At 43.7% G+C, this 18,551-nt stretch overlaps 1 protein-coding gene across 2 annotated transcripts in view; it reads left to right on the forward strand.

Moving 5' to 3' along the window:
- The first annotated feature begins 153 nt into the window (after positions 1-153).
- TULP3 (TUB like protein 3) overlaps positions 154-18,551 on the forward strand; it is a 93,952-nt gene continuing 75,554 nt past the window's right edge. For both annotated transcript variants that reach the window (XM_030538395.1, XM_030538405.1), the window contains exon 1: positions 154-326. In XM_030538395.1, the coding sequence (XP_030394255.1) occupies positions 154-326 (173 nt within the window). The remainder of the gene's footprint in view (positions 327-18,551) is intronic.

Raw genomic sequence — 18,551 nt, forward strand, 5'->3', positions numbered from 1 at the left:
CACGCTGGCTTGTCTGTGTCCAACCCTGGTAGCCCCGCCTCGTCGGAGCCTCCGCTGCACAGGCGCCGCCGGCACGAGCCAAGGGGGTGGTTCCACAGCCACCTTGCAATAGGCACGCGCGTGTTCTGCCCCACCCTTTCCAGGCACCAGCCAATGAACGCTCCGGGTGTTGCGCCTTCGGCCAATGGCGCGGCGCCTCAGTGCCGAGTGCGGTTGCTAAGGGCAGCGGCGGCGGCCGGTCTAAACGCGAGTGACCAAGATCCCATGGCAACGGCGGGGGTGAGGATGGACAGCGCGGGGGACCGGGCCGGGCCCCGCGGGGGCAGGTGAGACCCCGGGAGGGAGGTGCGCGGGCGGAGTGGCTCGGGGGCCACCGGGGGGGCTGCCCTGCAGTCCCCAGGGCCGACGGGGGGTTCGCGGGTCTGGTGCCTGGGCTCTCGCTCCCCGTTGGTACCGAGTGAGGCGGCCCGGGCTCGTGTGTCGTGGATGCAGCTGACGGTCCCGGCCAGCAGCACCTGGACATCCCCTCCCTCCCCCCAACACTACCAGACGCTACAATCGCAACCCGGTCAAATGTTCCCCTTCCCCCCTTGCTTGCGTGGAAAACCTACCCAGTCAGGCCGGGTAATGGCCTCTCCCGGCGGCCAGGGCCACTGACTGTACAGAGCGCGGTGCAGGGCACCAAATAAACTCATTGCACACGGGAATGGCTTGGCTTGGTTTAGTTCATTACAGTAGTTTAATCTCCGGTGTTAATTGTAGCCCTGGGAGATCGAAACAATAGACTGATGTCTTGAAGTTGATGAAGTTCCTGACTGACGCACAATTTTTCAGTATCTGTGTGTGCAGCTCAGCCCCTCACATACAAAGAGAGCACTTACAGGGGAAGGGTTAAAATATACCAGATGTATTGAAAAATTCTCTGCACTTCAAGGTCCCTGCCCCCCAATATCCCCTTCTTTTCCTGAATTTTGTTACAACAGGACCAGATGCTGTGGATAAATGTCTCTGTCAGGCAACCGGTCTACACTAGTGTTCCAGTACTTGCTGCATGGTGGGAAATTTTCACAAAAGGCTGGACTCCCCACACAAGGATTGTATCATTTTAATTTTATCAGTATAATTAATTAGTATAGCCTGCCTAGCAGGGGGTGCAGTATATTGTACTCCTGAGGGAATTTGATGCCAAAAAATAAAAATTCTATGCACAATATTTTATTTATTGTGGAGAATTTGCAGAATTTTTAATGTGGAGGCTCCTGCATCGCTGGGAGGACTGAGGAGTAGCACAGGCTGCTGGCTTTACAGAGGTGGGAGATCACCCTGCAGCCCCCCACCCCCTGCTCCCCAGGAACTCGGCGGTGAGGCTGCACTCAACCCTGACATAGCACAAGGGCCAGGCCTGCCCCAGAAACAGCCCAGGGTCTTGCCCCTCTGTGCCAGGTGCACCAGTTGTGGGCAGGCAGCCTCAGCCCAGCATGATCCATGTGTAGAGGGCTTGGTGTGGGGTTAGAAGGTTCTGCTTGGACCAAATTGGGTGCAAGCGATTCAGTGCCTGGTCTGGGTGAATGGGGGGTCTGGGTGCATGGGCTTGTTGGGAAGGTTCTAGGTGCAGGGGCAATGGGACTTTGCAGGGGGGTCCAGGTGAAGGTGGTTGGGGCTCGGTGGGGGGAGGAGTCTGGATGCAGAGAAGTAAAGAAATCTGCGGGGAGAACATAAGAATGGCCGTACTGGGTCAGACCAAAGGTCCATCTAGCCTAGTATCTTGTCCTCCGACAGTGGCCAGTGCCAGGTGCCCCAGAGGGAATGAACAGAATGGGCAATCATCAAGTAATCCATCCCCTGTCGCTCATTCCCTGCTTCTGGTAAACAGACTAGGGACACAATTCCTACCCACCCTGACTAATAGCCATTGATGGACCTATTCTCTGTGAACTTATCTAGTTCTTTTTTGAACCCTGTTATGGTCTTGGCCTTCACAACATCCTCTGGCAAGGAGTCCCACTCTTATTAATCTTTCCTCCTACGGAAGCCATTCCATATCTCTAATAATTTTTGTTGCCCTTTTCTGAACCTTTTCCAATTCCAATATATCTTTTTTGAGATGGGGTGACCACATCTGCACACAGTATTCAAGATGTGGGCGTACCATGGATTTATATAGAGGAAACATGATATTTTCTGTCCTATTATCTATCATTTTCTTAATTATTCTTAGCATTCTTTTCCCTTTTTTGACTGCTGCATCACATTGACTGAATGTTTTCAGAGAACTATTCACGACTCCAAGATCTCTTTCTTGAGTGGTAACAGCTAATTTAGACCCCATCATTTTGTACATATAGTTGGGTTTATGCTTTCCAGTGTGCATTTCTTTGCATTTATCAACTTTAAATTTCATCTGCCATTTAGTTGCCCAGTCACTTAGTTTTGAGAGATCATTTTGTAGCTCTTCGCAATCTGCCTGTGTCTTGACTATCTTAAGTAATCTTGTATCATTTACAAATTTTGCCACCTCACTGTTTACTCCTTTTTCCAGATCATTTATGAATATGTTGAATAGGACTGGTCCCAGAACAGACCCCTGGGGGACACCACTATTTACACTGCTCTACAGCCAAAATGCTTCTGAAATAAATGTAGTCCAACTTTACTAATTCTGGGTCACTGAGAACGAAAATGATGCTTAAAATTGTTGATTGGCTCTAGTTTTCAAGATATGCTATTGGGTCAGTATATACGACCCTTGACTTGGGAATGGCGGAGGATAAGTGAGTTATAAAGGGAAGGGATCTCAATTTAAACCAGAAATGACTAAAATACATCTTTTACTGGATCTATGAATAAATCTATGACGGGGTTTGGACAGTACTTGCTTTTTAGGCAAGACAATGAATGATGCAATCTGAAGCTGGTATTGTGTCATACATGATATGAATTGCATCATGTTATTCCTAGAAGTCATGGATGATGCAATCATAACGAAGTTTACATCACTCTGCTGAACAAATTGCCCTATATCAGCTCTAGAAATCATACAGTGTCAGTGCTCTCTTATTTGTCAGTGTTTGATTTTGCAAAGGGACACATTTCTGTTTAGCCAAAGTGAGCAGAGATGCCTCGTACTTGTGTGAACAGTGCAGATAACTTCTGCTGTGTTTGTGGTGAAGTGACTTTTGCATCACAAAAGCGCAGTATAACCACTATGGTTAAGAAAGCCTATCACCTTTATTTTGGCTGCAAAATTGGAGATCAGGACAAGAGGTGGGTGGGCCCCACACATATGCTGCAACACTTGTGCAACAAATCTTGGCCAGTGGTTGAACAGGAAAAGGAAATCTATGCCTTTTGCAGTGCCAATGATTTGGAGAGAGCCAACAGATCATCCCAGCAATTGTTACTTCTGCATGGTGCCTCCATTTGGGAAAGGTGTGTCAAAGAAGAAAAAGTGGACTGTGCATTATCCAAACATTCTATCAGCTATATGCCCAGTACCCCACAGAGAAGGACTGCCGGTTCCTGATGCACCAGAATCATTCTCACTTGAGTCAGATGAGGAAGAGGATGAAACTTCTGGTCCTGAACCATCAATGTCACAGGACCCACATTTTCTCCTATCCTCCTCCTCTGAACCACACCTCATAACACAAAGTGAACTGAATGACCTTGTCAGGGATTTGGAACTACCCAAGAGTAAGGCAGAGCTGTTGGGCTCCAGACTACAGCAGTGGAATCTCCTGGCAGGCTATCAGGGCAAATGGAGCCCATCAAGGCTTGCAGACTATTGCTGGACAGTGACAAGAGATGCTCCATTTAATGAATACAAGAGACAAGCCAAGAAGCGCCGAGTAGACACTGAATGGGACTAAACTATGTACATAATAGTTTTTTGCCTTTTGTTTCATAATACATTTTATTTATATAACCCTTTTGCTGATTTTAAAGTGTTACATAAACAGGACAGATGAAATATTATCATGTAAAACAACCATAAATGCATGAAAAGACCTAGGTTTACAATTTATGATTAAAACTCTACTATCTACACAATATACATAGACATAAAATGTAAAAACTTAAATATCTTAGAAACAGTAGCCAATCAGTTGTTTTAATTATCATATTTGAATTCAGAACATCAAAATACGTAATAAATAGCACATTTTATCTCTGAAGCAGACGACTTCTCAAAAATTGTAGACCAGTGTTACATCTCTCCCTTCCGAAAACTGACCATTTATACCTACCCTTTGTTTCCTATCTTTTAACTAGTTACCAGTCCATGAGAGTCCCTTCCCTCTTATCCCGTGGCAGCTTACTTTGCGTAAGAGCCTGTGGTGAGGGACATTGTCAAAGGCTTTCTGAAAATCTAAGTACACTATATCCACTGGATCCCCTTACAGAATTCTAGTAAATTGGTAAGGCATGTTTTCCCTTTACTAAAACCATGTTGACTCTTCCTCAACAAATTAGGTTCATCTATATGTCTGACAATATTGTTCTTTATTATAGTTTCAACCAGTTTGCCCAGTACTGAAGTCAGGCTTACAGGCCTGTAATTGCCGGGATCACCTCTAGAGCCCCTTTTAAAAATTGGAGTCACATTAGCTATCCTCCAGTCATCTGGTACAGAAGCTGATTTAAATGATATTACAGACTACAGTTAGTAGTTCTGCGATTTCACATTTGAGTTCCTTCACAACTCTTGGGTGAACACCGTCTGGTCCTGGTGACTTATGGCTGTTTAATTTATCAATTTTGTTCCAAACCACCTCTGATACCTCAATCTGGAACAGTCCCTTAGATCTGTCACCAGAAAGGATGGCTCAGATTAGGGAATCTCCCTCATATCCTCAGCCATGAAAACTGATGCAAAGAATTCGTTTAGTTTCTCCACAATGGCCTTGTCGTCCTTGAGTGCTCCTTTAGCACCTCAGTTGTCCAGTGGCCCCACTGGTTGTTTAGCAAGCTTCCTGCTTTTGATGTACTTAAAGAAAAATTGCTATTACTTTTTGAACCTTTGGCTAACTGTTCCTCAAATTCTTTTTTGACCTTCCAAATTGTATTTTTACATTTCACTTGCCAGTGTTTATGCTCCTTTCTATTTTCCTCACTGGGATTTAACTTCCTCTTTTTAAAGGATGCCTTTTTGCCTCTCACTGCTTCTTTTCCTTTGTTGTTTAGCCACAGTGGCTCTCTTTGGATTCTCTTACTATGTTTTATAATTTGGGGTATACATTTAAGTTGAGCCTATTATGGTGTCTTTAAAAAGTTTCCTCGCAGCTTGCAGCGATTTTACTTTTGGCACTGTACCTTTTAATTTCTGTTTAACTCACCTCATTTTTGTGTAGTTCCCCTTTCTGAAATTATGTGCTACTGTGTTGGGCTTCTGTAGTGGTTTTCCTGCTACAGGGATATTAAATTTAATTACGGTCAGTATTACCAAGTGGTCCAGCTATATTCACCTCTTGGACCAGATCCTGTGCTCCACTTAGGACTAAATCAAGAAATGCCTCTCCTCTGATGGGTTCCAGGACCAGCTGCTTCAAGAAGCAGTCATTTAAGGTGTCAAGAAACTTTACCTCTTCCTCCTGTCCTGAGGTGACATGTACCCAGTCAATATGGGGATAATTGAAATCTCCCATTATTATTATTATTATTGATTTTTTTATTGTGATAGCTTCTCAAATCTCGCTGGGCATTTCACAGTCACTCTCACCATCCTGGTCAGACATGAATCATGAGACAGAATTCCCCAAGGAGTATTAATTAAATGTACTTATATAGCTTACTGCCGTGTTGAATGGGGATTAAGCATAAAGATAGTGGACCAAATTATTAAACAATTAATTTGTTTAAACCTAGGGGATAAAAAGGTGCTATGTAATAGCAAGCATGGATTTGTCAAGAACAAACCATGCCAAACCAATTAAACTTCTTTCTTTGAGATAACTGGCCTAGTGACTAGGGGGAAGCAGTAGATGTGATATATCTGGATTTTAGTAAGGCTTTTAGGACAGACCAACATGACATTTTTCTAAGCAAACTAGGGAAATGTGGTCTAAACTAAATAAACCATAATTAAGTAGTATTTATTAGTGATTTGTTGTTAAATTAAGGACATACAAAGTGGGATCTTGCATGGGTCTATCCTGGATCCAGTACTGGTCAATATTTTCATTAATGACTTGGATAATAGAGTGGAAGGTATGCTTATAAAATTTATGGATGACACCAAGCTGATAGAAGATTGCAAGAACTTTGGAGAACAGGATTAGAATTCAAAGTAATCTTGGTAAATTGGAGAATTGGTCTGAAATCAATAAAATGAAATCTAATAAAGACATGCAGAGTACTGCACTTGCAAATGAAAACTCTAATGCATACAAAATTGGGAATAATTGGCTAGTCAGCACTGCTGCAGGAAAGAAGTTTATAGTGGATCACACTGAATGTGAGTCAGGGTATGATGCTGTTGTGAAAAAGGCAGATGTAAGCCTGGATCTGGTAACAGGAATGTTGTATATGAGATACAGAAGTAATTGTATTCCACTCAGCACTAGTGAGGCCTTAGCTGAGTACTATGTTCAGCTTTAGGTATCACACTTTTAATAAACATGTGAACAAACTGGTGAGAGTCCAGAAGAGGGCAACAAAAATAAGTTTCCTCCTAGGAAAAGTTGAAAAAATTGGGTAGATTTAGTCTAGCAAAGAGAAGGCTGTGGGGGAATGTAAGAAAGTCTTTAAGTAAGAGTTTGTTAAAAACACAAGGGTGAACAATTGTTCTCCATGTCCTCTGAGGGTAGGACAAGAAATAATTGGCTTAGTTTGCAGCAAAGGAGATTTAAGTAGGGATGTTAGGAAAAACTTTCTAACTATAAGGATAGTTAAGCATTGGAGCAAGTTACCTGAGGAGACTGTGGTATCCCTGTCCTTGGAGGTTTTTGAGAAAAGATTAGACAACGCTTGTCAGGAATAGTGTAGGTTGGGGTAGCCAATTATTTTTTGGCAAGGTCCAGATTTCTTGGTCAAGGTCCAGTCTCCAAAGAAACACTTTTAACACTACAGTAACAATTATATTAAGTAAATAAAAAGATTCATGGTCCATTCAAAAGTGTCTGGTGGTCCGAATTTGGCCCACAGGCCGCCTACTGACTACCCCGGTCTAAGTATACTTAATCCTGTCTCAGTGTGGGGAGATGGACTAGATAACCTCTTGCAGTTCCTGCCAGCTCTAAATTTCTATGATTTCTGTGGTAAATATATATACCACTATAACTACATACACACCGGTACCAGTGTAACTATAATGGTTAAAAAAAACTCATACCCCTAACTGACAATTATACTAGTACAAAAATTGTGTGTAGACCAGGCCGTAGTGTAAGCAAAGCCTTATATTGTGGAGCTGTACGTGTATCCTCTAGCTGTGTGTGCGCGTAGGAGTACAGTATTTCGGCACTTCTGAAATACTTTAAGGAGTCAGTTATAGGTAAGTAAAGTTGGCTAAGGACTGGTCCACACTACATAATTAGGTTGCCTTAACTATATTGCTCCAAGCCGTAAAGAATTTCATGCCCTATGTGATGTATTTAAGCCAGTGGTTCCCAAACTTTTTACTATCACATTCTCCCTTACCCCTGTCTATGTCTGTCTCTTCCCCACTCTGTGCCCCCCGAGCTGAGGTCTGGAGTGGGGCTGCAGCTCGGGGGAGGGGAGACAGGACTCAGATAGGGGTAAGGGGGCAGAGGCTGGGGCTGGCAGATGGGGCCAGGAGCAGAGTGGGGTGATGCTCCTTCCCCGTCCCCCATGGGAGCTCGCTCTGGTCCCAGCCGTGCCCCCCCCAACATTCTTCTGCACCTCTCTAGGGGCATGCGCCCCACAGTTTGGGGACCTCTAATTTAAGCCAACCTAAACTCTGGTGTAGACATTTCTAGGTTGATGAAAGACCCCCTTCCATTGCTGTAGTAGTTATCCAAAAGGCAGCAGTCCAGTGCCCCTTTGCACCATATTGTTGCAGTGCTTCAGTATCAGCTAAGAGGGAAGAGTGGCTTCTAGATCACCAAAACTGTTTTCTTTGTGAGTTGGTCCTCACCAAAATTAACCGTTTACTTTGAGTTGATGAGATCACAGTCAGAGATGGTATGGTCTCTTGCTGTGTCTTACAGCTATAGTATGATACCTTTGACTGTCATTCCATAGATCTCTTGATGAGTTTATCTAAGTCTTTTCCATCAGATGAAATGTTCTTGCCTAATTAAAGAGCATGCTGAGATTTTTTAATGAGAATTTTTGTCAATTAATAAAAGAAAAGCATTCTAATTGAGGGATACATGAAGGTGCTCTTTTGAGAAACTTGGAGATTCATTTTACTTATACCTCTACCTCAATATAACGCTATCTTCAGGAGCCAAAAAATCTTACCGCATTATAGGTGAAACCGTGTTATATTGAACTTGCTTTGATCTGCCAGAGTGCGCAGCGCCCCCCCCCCCCCAGCCCCCCGGAGCACTGCTTTACCACATTATATCTGAATTTGTATTATATCGGGTAGCATTATATTGGGGTAGAGGTGTATTTGCACAAAAAGGCACAACATGAACGTCATCGTGTCAAGCTTCCCACATATTATTTTCTGCTAAATGTGCTGGAGTTCTGACCTGGATATATCATATCTATGAAATCAAAGTCTCCATGCCTCTGCAAATCTTTGGCATCACTGTTGAGACTACAAGCAAGGATGCCAAATAAGATGGTGTTTACTGTAATGTAGACACTTCTCCATTAGCAACTAGATTAAGCCCACTAATTTCACATTTGACTATCCAGCTAACAGTTCCTCCTCTGTGTGTGTGCAGGGCCTAGCACACTGAGGGCCCCAATCCTTAATAGGACTTATGGCTACTACTGTAAATAGAAGAAGTAATTAAAAGAATAAAAAATGTGTTATTTATAACTCCTAATTTTGATTGAATTAGAACCAGTGGCTAAAAATTAGAGTTCTAGATCTCCTTAAAGTGTGGTTTTGCTTCAAAAAGTGTCTATTAAATATCTTTATGGGTTTCCATATTTGTCCATGAGTAGTTCCAGATTACTTTTTCTCAGTTTATAAATTGTTTTTATTGTAATTCCCAGCCGTGTAAACTCACCCTGAGATCTGAGTCAAGCTGAGTATATGTCGCTTGTCCCCCCTCTCCCTCGGATTGAACTTTAACAACAACCCTGTCCCAACTGAGATGCAGTATAAGTGTAGTAATGGCAAAGAGTTCTGTGGCACCTTATAGACTAACAAACATATTTGAGCATGAACTTTCATGGGTGTAGTAAAAGTGCAGTTGAGGTGCTTACCTAAGCATATCTCACCTCAGGGAAAATATTCTGCAAGTGGAATCTAGTTAACAATCTTGTTGCTAGTGTGTAAGCCAAGAAGGAATTCAGCTCACCTCCATAGGGATGTGAACATTGCACGGTGGCCACAGAAGTAAAAGGTAGTGAATGTCACTGAAATAAGTAGCTATGACCTAGAATGCATTCTAGATCCATTGAATAAAAAAACCCCTTTTTGCAGTCCCTTTTTTCAGAGTCAGAACTGTACCTGAATAATCCCTTGAGTTCCCCGTAATTTTTTTCTAAATTTAGAATAGACAGTGCACTTTAATTTAGACATGTCAGGATTTTCTCTGTCCCCTAACTCATTTGAAAAAAATAACCTAAGCTTTCATTTTCACTATAATTGCAACCGAGACAAGGGACATGGTTACAACAGTTAAGATTTGTTTGCATACTATATTCCTGCAACCAGGCCAAAGCTTTGGGTTGCTCAAGGCTCTTGCATCTTCATTGGGATGTGATTGGGTCCTGTCCACACTACAAACTTTAACCGTGTTGTAACTGGGTTATTGTATTTGTAACTAGGTCGATTGATGTGATTAAAGTTGCAGTCTTTGAATATATTGAGAAAATTATTTGCCTTTCCTGAAAGATGACATTTCCACCCCTTAAAATCTCAGTTCCTGTGTTGGACCATACATTAGCAACTCAAAGTGCTAGATTTGTAGACGCCCATGCATGCAACACATATTAAACTTCCACACTCCTTGCCTGCAGTGTTCTTGTTCAAGTAAAACAAAGAAACGGACAAGGATACAAGACTCATGCCCCAGAGATCCCAACAAATTTAGCAGTTTTACTTACTACTTGTTGAGCCACCTATCCTGGGTTAGAATTTTAATTCTGTTGATCCCCTCTTGATAACTCTTTCATTCTTTCATTTAAGAAATTAAATTCTGTATGTTGGTGTAAAACTTCTGACCTGTCAACTCTGAATATCCTCTTTGGTGAGGAACCTGTGTGCTCCTCACGAATGAGGACACCAACAGTTGTGTTTAATGTGAAGGGGCATAAAGTAAGGGCGGTTTGGAGAGTAAGGTGTGTATGCAGTTTTTAGGTTTTGAGGGGGTGGATGAGTAAGGGAACTGGCATTCTGAAGGGATGGCGGCTTAAATGAAGATTCTGGGAGAGAATGTAATACTTGCTTCAAGCATTGTGTGGAAAACATCCTTGCTTGAGCTTGTAGCTTCTGCACTAAATAAACCACAATAACTTTTAAAATGAATTGATTTCAAAACAGCCATAAGAGTGGGATTATGAGTCATGTTGTTTAGTATGGACTAGGTACTATATAGTGCAGACAGTTTAACTGCTGACTTTGTTGCTAGGAGAGCATGGTATTTTCACTGGTTCCATGCTGTACTGGGGTACAGTGTCAACAAGAGTGACAAAGACTAGGTTTAATAATTCACGAAGTGGAGGTCATATTGGTCAGGATCCCAAGTTCCTGAGAATTTGCTGTTCACCTTCTCTCCCTGTCCTTCTTTTAAATGTTTGTTTTGCCTGAGGCAGAGCAGCTCCTAAAAACAAACCAAACATACAAAATGGAATTTTTAATGGAAATTTGAGGACTATCTTGGTGAAAGGACTTGAATAGTTTGGAGTGTAGCTGGTGCTCTCCTGCTGTTGAGTAGAGCTTCCTTTATCTGGATGAAGCCTGAGGAGGTCTAGAGATAATAAGATAAATCTAAATTAGCTTGTTGTTGGAAGCAGAGCACAGATCTTTCCTTCACAATCCCCTAGCAGCAACAATGATGGTGGAGGCAAGGCTGGCTTTAGGAAATGCGGGGTCCAATTTGAACAGTTTCAACGGGGCCCCGGCAGGGATGACTTAAAAAAAAAAACACAGAAAAAAACACATGGGGCTTGTACTCACCGGGCAGTGCTCTGAGTCTTTGGCAGCACTTCAGCAGTGGGTCCCTTCACTCACTCCAGTTCTTCAGCAGCACTGAAGGACGTGCCACTGAAGACCCGAAGCACTGCCAGGTGAGTAAAAATTAAAAAGGCACCTCTAGCCAGGGAAGGGATTCTCACTAGGCGCAGGGCCCTCTTAGGCACGGGACCCGATTCGGGGGAATTGGTGGAATAGGCCTAAAGCCAGCCTTGGGTGGAGGGCTAAAGGATGCTGTACCTTGAGTTATGTTGTGACTTAAGGCTTTCCCTGTAAATTCCAAGATACCTGGCAGTTGGGATTTCTTTCAAGTTTTTGAAATTTTCCGGCATCTGCATTTAGACTATGAAAGTGCATTGGCCGGGAATCAAATCCAAGTCTCCCACATGGGAGGTAAGAATTCTACTACTGAACCACCAATGTTCTCTCCAATGAATGTATTTGGCAGGAAATACCTTTGGTCTTTGTGCTCAGATATGCTTTCTTGGAATGTCTGTATGTTAGCATTATGGAAAGAGTTTGGTACCTGGAATATCTGCCCCTTCTTCAAATATGAAGCCAGCTAGAATGTGAGAATAAGAAAATCTGCCCCTGCGCTCCAGACAGCTTTGCTATTTGATAGCTGTCCTGTCCCCGTTTTGGCCTTTGTAGTATTCCTTTTAGGGGGACAGTGCTCCTTTCTCTGTATCTCTGCTTCATTGAAGAACTTACTATAACTTATTAGAAGGAAAGGGTTCTCTTAGGTCACATAACAGAAGAATGAAGTCTCCCTCCAAGCACCAGTCCAGCAGCTTTATAGAGAATATAGCATATTCTTCTTTCCACTCCCTTCTCAACTGTATTTCAGACATGAGCTCCAGTAGTGGCTTTTCGAAAGCTGCTGTTCTATTTTCACTGGCTCCATTATCTTTGGTATCTAGTGAGTCAATGTCAAGGGCGCTTGGATTACTAATTGACACATCATCTAAACAGCTCTGAATTCATGGCTGTTAGATCCTTTTATGCTTTTGTTGGCACTCATCATGTGTGACATACACGAATTTCAGCACATGCTCTCTGACTTGCACCTTTTCTCAGACCTGTGCTCTGAACATACTCTCCATTTATCTGTTAGCCTCCAGAACCTAGACAGACTGTTTCCTGTCAGGAATAGCAATGCATTCTTATGTAGGATGGAGTAAGTCTGTTTTAACCTCTTGCTATATGATTTAGGGACTTTTGTAAAGTGAGACAGACCTTGCATTCTTCAGTGTTGTTTTAATGAGGCTAATTGTCTACCCTGGTAATTGAAAGACAAAACTTTTGTCTTTCAGAGGTGTTAACGTCCCCCCCCTCGCCCCAAAAGACACAAGTTTTGACACAGCAAATGCCAGTGTGAACAGAATTGGGGCAGAGCAGGGCTATGTGGAGATCGCTCCCCAGGGGGGCTGACCCAGGCCCTGCCGTGCCCCCCCAAATGTGTGGGGCAGGGGGAGAAGGAGGATTTATTAGTGACAGAAAAACCCATTTCATCACTGTAGTAAGTATTTATACTATAGCGGCATGGCTGCAATGCTGTAGTTCTTGTAGTGTAGACATGCCTGTAGCATGGAATTTCTGTTGACCTAAGTTTTTGTTGTCCCTGTTTTACCGCACTCACAAATCCTCTGATTGGACTATTGAAGTCTTGGGTTCTAGTTTTACAGCATCACCTAAGGGAAAGACATTGTTCACACAAGAATACACTGTGATCAAAAATAATATATAGAAATAGGGGGGAAATGCAAAAAACCCCAAATCATCCAAGTATGTGGATTGTAAGCTCTTCAGGGCAAGGACCATTTTTTGGAATGTACAGTACCTAGCACAGTGGGGGCCAGCTCCATGATTGTGGCCAGTAGGTGCTACCTAATAATATGTGCTAAACAGTAGATGACTTGTGCCATTGCACTCTTTGGATACTCATTGCTCTGCACTGCTGCCATTTTCACAACGTTAGGTTAAGTTATAGAACCACTAAAACTTAAGGGCCCCTGATTAGATTTTTTTTTCTTTTTGCCTAATCACTTCCTCATTGCTCTGCCATCCTCCTTTGATAGCTTGTATTTTTCTCACTCTTCTGTCCATCTTTCATCTTTCTTCCAAATGAGACATCCAAGCAAGCAACTTCTAGGAATCAGTTGACCACTCTCTGTTGCTCTGTCTTACTGACTCACTGGTACAAAACAGGCTGCTCTAACTGCAGGACTTGGATACCATTCATCTTGCCTTAATCTATCCCTTTGTCCTCACAAATACCCTTCCAATTTAGTTTTGCTTAGGCAGTCCCTACTGTATGTTAATCTCTCTGCTCCCTCCACTGAAATCTTTTTGGATCCTTGCAACTCCTGGGGGAATTCTGCGCCACTGCACGTGCGCAGAATTCATGTCGCCCCTGCAGATTTCTTTGTTTTCCTGCAGAAAAATGACTTTCTGACAGGGAAGCAAAGGGAAGCTGCAAGAGCAGTCACGCAGCATTCCCTAGCAGCGCAGATACATCATTTCAGGTACCCAGAGCCGCTGGTGGAGAGGTAAATCACCCCGGGGCTAGGGACACCCCAGCCAGTAGTTCCTACCCTGAGCCTGGATCAGCTGCTAGTCCTGTCTGGGCTGGAGGCAGGAGAGGATAGGACTTTCTCTTCCCCTACAAGGAATGGCTGGGACTGTGTCAGACCCACCCCCAGAACCTCCCCCTCCCCTGTTGCAGGAAGCTCAGCATCCTCCCCTGCTTCCTGCCCCCATTGCTCCTCAGCTGTGGGGAGAGGAGTCACTGTACTGGGAGCTGCTCCACCCAACCCCTGTGCATCCAGACCACCCATACCCAGACACCATCTCCAAGCCTCACCCCCATACACCCAGAACTCCCCTAGCCCTCCATACCCAGGGGCGGCTCTAGTTTTTTTGCCGCCCCAAGCACGGCAGGCAGGCTGCCTTTGGCGGCTTGCCTGCAGGAGGTCCGCTGGTCTCGCGGCTTCGGCATACCCATCGCCGAATTGCTGCCGAAGGCTGCCTGACTGCCGCTCTCGCAGGGACCGGCAGGGTGTCCCCCACGGCTTGCCGCCCCAGGCATGTGCTTGAAGTGCTGGTGCCTGGAGCCGCTACTATCCATACCCAAGCCCCACCCTACTGAACCTCAACCCCTGCATATGGAGCCCCTCTGCACCCGGACCCCCTGCCTCTGGACCCCCTCCCTTGCACCCAGACCACCCCCCACTGAGCTCCCTACACTCAGCCCCTCGCCCTGATGCTACACTCTCTGCACCACCCTGAGCCCCCGCATCCAGACCCCCACACCACTGTCTCCCAAATAGCTGCACCCAGACTCCCACCCCAGCAAGCCCCACTCTCCCAGCACCCATACCCCCCTGCTGAGACCCATACACCCAGACCCCTTCACTGAGCCTCAACCACCTTCACCTGGAAGCCCTTGCAGAGTCTCATTGCCCCTGCATTTGGAACACCCACAACGGGCCCCTGTGCATCCAGATCCTCCCACACTGAGCTGCCTGCACCCAGATTGTTGCACACATAATCCTCTCCCCCTACAGCTGGATCCCCCCAAACTGAGCCCCTCCACACTTGGATCCTGCCAGGTTGAGCCTACCTTCCCCACACCTGGTGTGCCAGACAGAGGGGCAGGGCCCCTGAGTGTTTCTGGGGCAGGACCAGGCCTTGTGCTATGTCAGGGTCAGGTGCAGCCTCACCACTGAGTCTGTGTCCTGGGTGATGATCTCCCACCTTCCTGCAGCCAGTGGCCTGTGCTCCCCACTGCCATACTGGAGCTTCTGCATTTTTTTATTAGCAAATAAAACTTGCAGAGTTTTTAATTTTTGTCACAGAATTTTTAATTTTTAGCACAGAATGCACTCAGGAGTAAACTCCTAGACTAGTTACTGAAGTGAGCAGGTTCCTCTTTTGGCTTCTGACACTTCTCTTGCAAGGGGATGGATATGTTTTTACTAGGTGTGTGCGTGTACTGCTAAAATATGCTGTTTGACAGTAGATGTCAAACAACTCTCCCCAATACCAGTAACTCCTGGAGTTGAAGAGTTCCACTTGTGTTGCCAGCATTTTAGGTATTTTACTACAGCACGTGTTAAAGGCGGTAGACCTCTTCCATACCAACACAACCTATTTTCATCAGTGTTAGTGGCTGCTGGGTACAGCTGTGTTTGACTCCTAATTGCCAGATGTCACTCATTTTCAGCATGGATGCTTATCTGGAAGACACAGGCTAGTTATGAACTGAATTGGGGCCGATCAAATGACACACAATGAAGTCCGGAGGTCTGGTTACAAAATGGTTGCCCCTTGTTCCAACAACATCATTAAAGAAGACCTAGCCATGATTGCTAATAGGATTAAAGCTGTTTGCAGCTGAGTCAGGGTCTGTTGACTGGTTTGTTTTTGTAATATAGCCAGACTCTTATGGCTTGTCTTCATATACAGTGCTGCAGCGGCTGTAGTACTTTAATGAAGATGCTACTACACTGACGGGTGTACTTAATCCACCTCCCTGAGAGGCGGTAGCTATGTTGGCAGGAGAGCTTCTCCCCCATCTGCACTGGTGGTTAGGTCGTTACAACTACGCTCAAGGGTATGGATTAGTTATGCCAACATAAGTTTGTAGTGCAGACCTGGCCTTAAGGTATGTCTTCACTGCAGTTAGACACCCGTGGCTGGCCTGTGCAAGCTGATTTGGGCTCATGGGGCTTGGACTATGGGGCTGTTTAAGTGCGGTGTAGATATTGGGGTTCTGGCTGCAGTCTGAGCTATGGGACCCTTCCATCTTGCAGGATCCTAGAGCCTAGGCACCATCTGTAGCCCAAATGTCTACACTGCAATTAAACAGTTCCTTAGCACAAGCCAGAGTCAGCTGGCAAGAGTCAGCCACAGGTTTTTAACTGCGGTGTAGGCATATCCTTAGTGTACTGTACTTTATTGACTATAAAATTTTATTTTTTATTTACAGTTTCTAATAGCTAAGGTTTTTGTAAATGTGAGAAAATACCCATTGTTTTGACTCCATATTTTTTTTTTCATTCTGTTGAAAGAACATCTCAGAAAAGTACCCCCCCAGGCAAATTACACTGTACAAATAGCATTGTAACAGCTTGATCCAAAGTCCATCGAAGTTAAATGGAAAGGCTCCCATTGACTTCAGTGGGTTTAGGATGAGGCCCTAAGAGCATAACAACACTGCTAAGCAACAAAACAGCCGAGTAAACAAATAAGAGAACTCACCTCACAATAGCACCTATGGTGTAACAGTGGACAAAATACTCAAAGAAAGAAATGCACAGATAAGGCTAATCCTTTCTGTGCTGAAAGCACATAGGGCATTGTTAACGATGCAAGTTTTGCATATTTTGTTTACTATTATCCTATTACAGTATTGTATTCTGTTTCCTTAATCAGAGGTTTGATGGAGCTAGGACTTGCTGGTGGCCATTTTGGGCTTTTTCTATGTTAGAAAAGTTCGCAAGTTGAATTGAATAGATTTTTAAACTGATTTTGGTAAGCTATTGCACTCTGCATAGGCAAGGCTTAGCTTCTGAAGAAGGTAAACAACTTCTTTTTTTGGATAATTTTCTAGCCCTTATGGCTCCTGAGAAACTAACGCAATGTGACTTCATGGTATAGTATTCTTACTGAATCTGCGGATAGATGGGAAGAGAAGCAGCTATAAAAGCCTAATCATGACAACTCTGTCAGTGTTGTTACCTGTTTCATTAATGATCATTATAGCAGAAACATGCAGCCACTTTGAGATTTTGCATGAAGCATGAGTAGAACATCACACCTTTTCCTCCAGTCTGATCCCTGATTTTAAGATTTTCTATGTTTGTTTTTCTAATACGGGAAAAAGCTTTAATATTTTAACTAGTTTTGTTAGGTGTGACCTGAGGTATGCCTGGAACACAACCAGACACTAAAACATTGCCAAGAACTGTTTTTCAATATTGTGGTACATTTGGAATTGTGTTTTTAAAATTAAATCCAGTCAGCGTTTGTTCCCCCAATATGTTAAGTAGCTGAGTCTCCATTACAAAATTATGGCCTGAAATATTTCTGTTTAAAAAAAAAAAAAAAAGATTTATTGTAGCCAAAAATTTTTGTAATTGTAATTTGTAACAATTCTGATGACTCAAATAACCAAACAAATTTTGCAAAATCTTTGTAAAAGGGTCTTCTACCAGCACTAGATTCTGGGCCTGCTCGCAGGAGGGATAACTCAGTGGTTTGAGCATTGGCTTGCTAAACCCTGAGTTGTGAGTTCAGTCCCTGAGGGGGCCATTTAGGGATCTGGGGCAAAAATCTGTCTGGGGATTGGTCCTGCTTTGAGCAGGGGGTTGGACTAGATGACCTCCTGAGGTCCCTTCTAACCCTGATATTCTATTCTATGAAGAGTTTATGGCAACCTCCCCATTGATTTAATTGGAAAAAGGATCTAGTCTCTGTAAAATCCAAGCCCCAGGCTGAAATTTGTTCTTGATGTATAACTGCTTTAAAGCAAAGATCTGTAATTGAGATGCTGGTGCAACCTCAGTTTACAATGTTTACAAATAGGTGTACAGGTCCATAATCTGAGTCTGTACAGAACTGATTATGTAGAATGCTTTGTGGCAATCCATCTAAATATGATAGTGTAGAGAATATCCTGCATCCTCCAATATTTTAGTTCTGGGAGAAGATCTGACACTTCCCACTCTTGCTGCAGGCACTGCATATCTTCCCAAGAATGAATTAGTAAAATTACATCAGTCATGTTATAAACTAATAGGCTTTACAGTTTGAGATACCTCCTCGCTGAGATTTGTCATGTATTGTGAAGAAACATTTGTAAAACACTTTTAAGATGAAAAATATTGTTTATTTGTGTTAAAACTTTGTTCAAATATCGCTACAGATGCAATTGTCTTGTGCTGGTAGATGAATAGGGTAAGTCACAAATAAGATCATAATATGTAACATTATGGAGAGTTGAGATAATAGGACTGATGACCTATTCCCGTTAGTTGACTCAGGTCTTTATTTACTGGAGTTGCCTTTGTCTGTGCTTCTGTGCCGACTAAAAGTAAACTCTAGTAGACAACCCACATCCAGCTTATTACTCCTATTCTCTGATTCCTGTTGAATGCTGTGTTTATTGCTCAAGGAGGTGTAACTGCAGGTGCCACATTAATATGACCTCTGATTTGATGCCCCGGAAAGTGATGAGCAGTGCTGTGGTAACTTGCTGTGAGATTCC

The sequence above is a fragment of the Gopherus evgoodei genome, chromosome 1 (genome assembly GCF_007399415.2).
Source record: "Gopherus evgoodei ecotype Sinaloan lineage chromosome 1, rGopEvg1_v1.p, whole genome shotgun sequence".
In the NCBI taxonomy this organism is placed as follows: domain Eukaryota; kingdom Metazoa; phylum Chordata; order Testudines; family Testudinidae; genus Gopherus; species Gopherus evgoodei.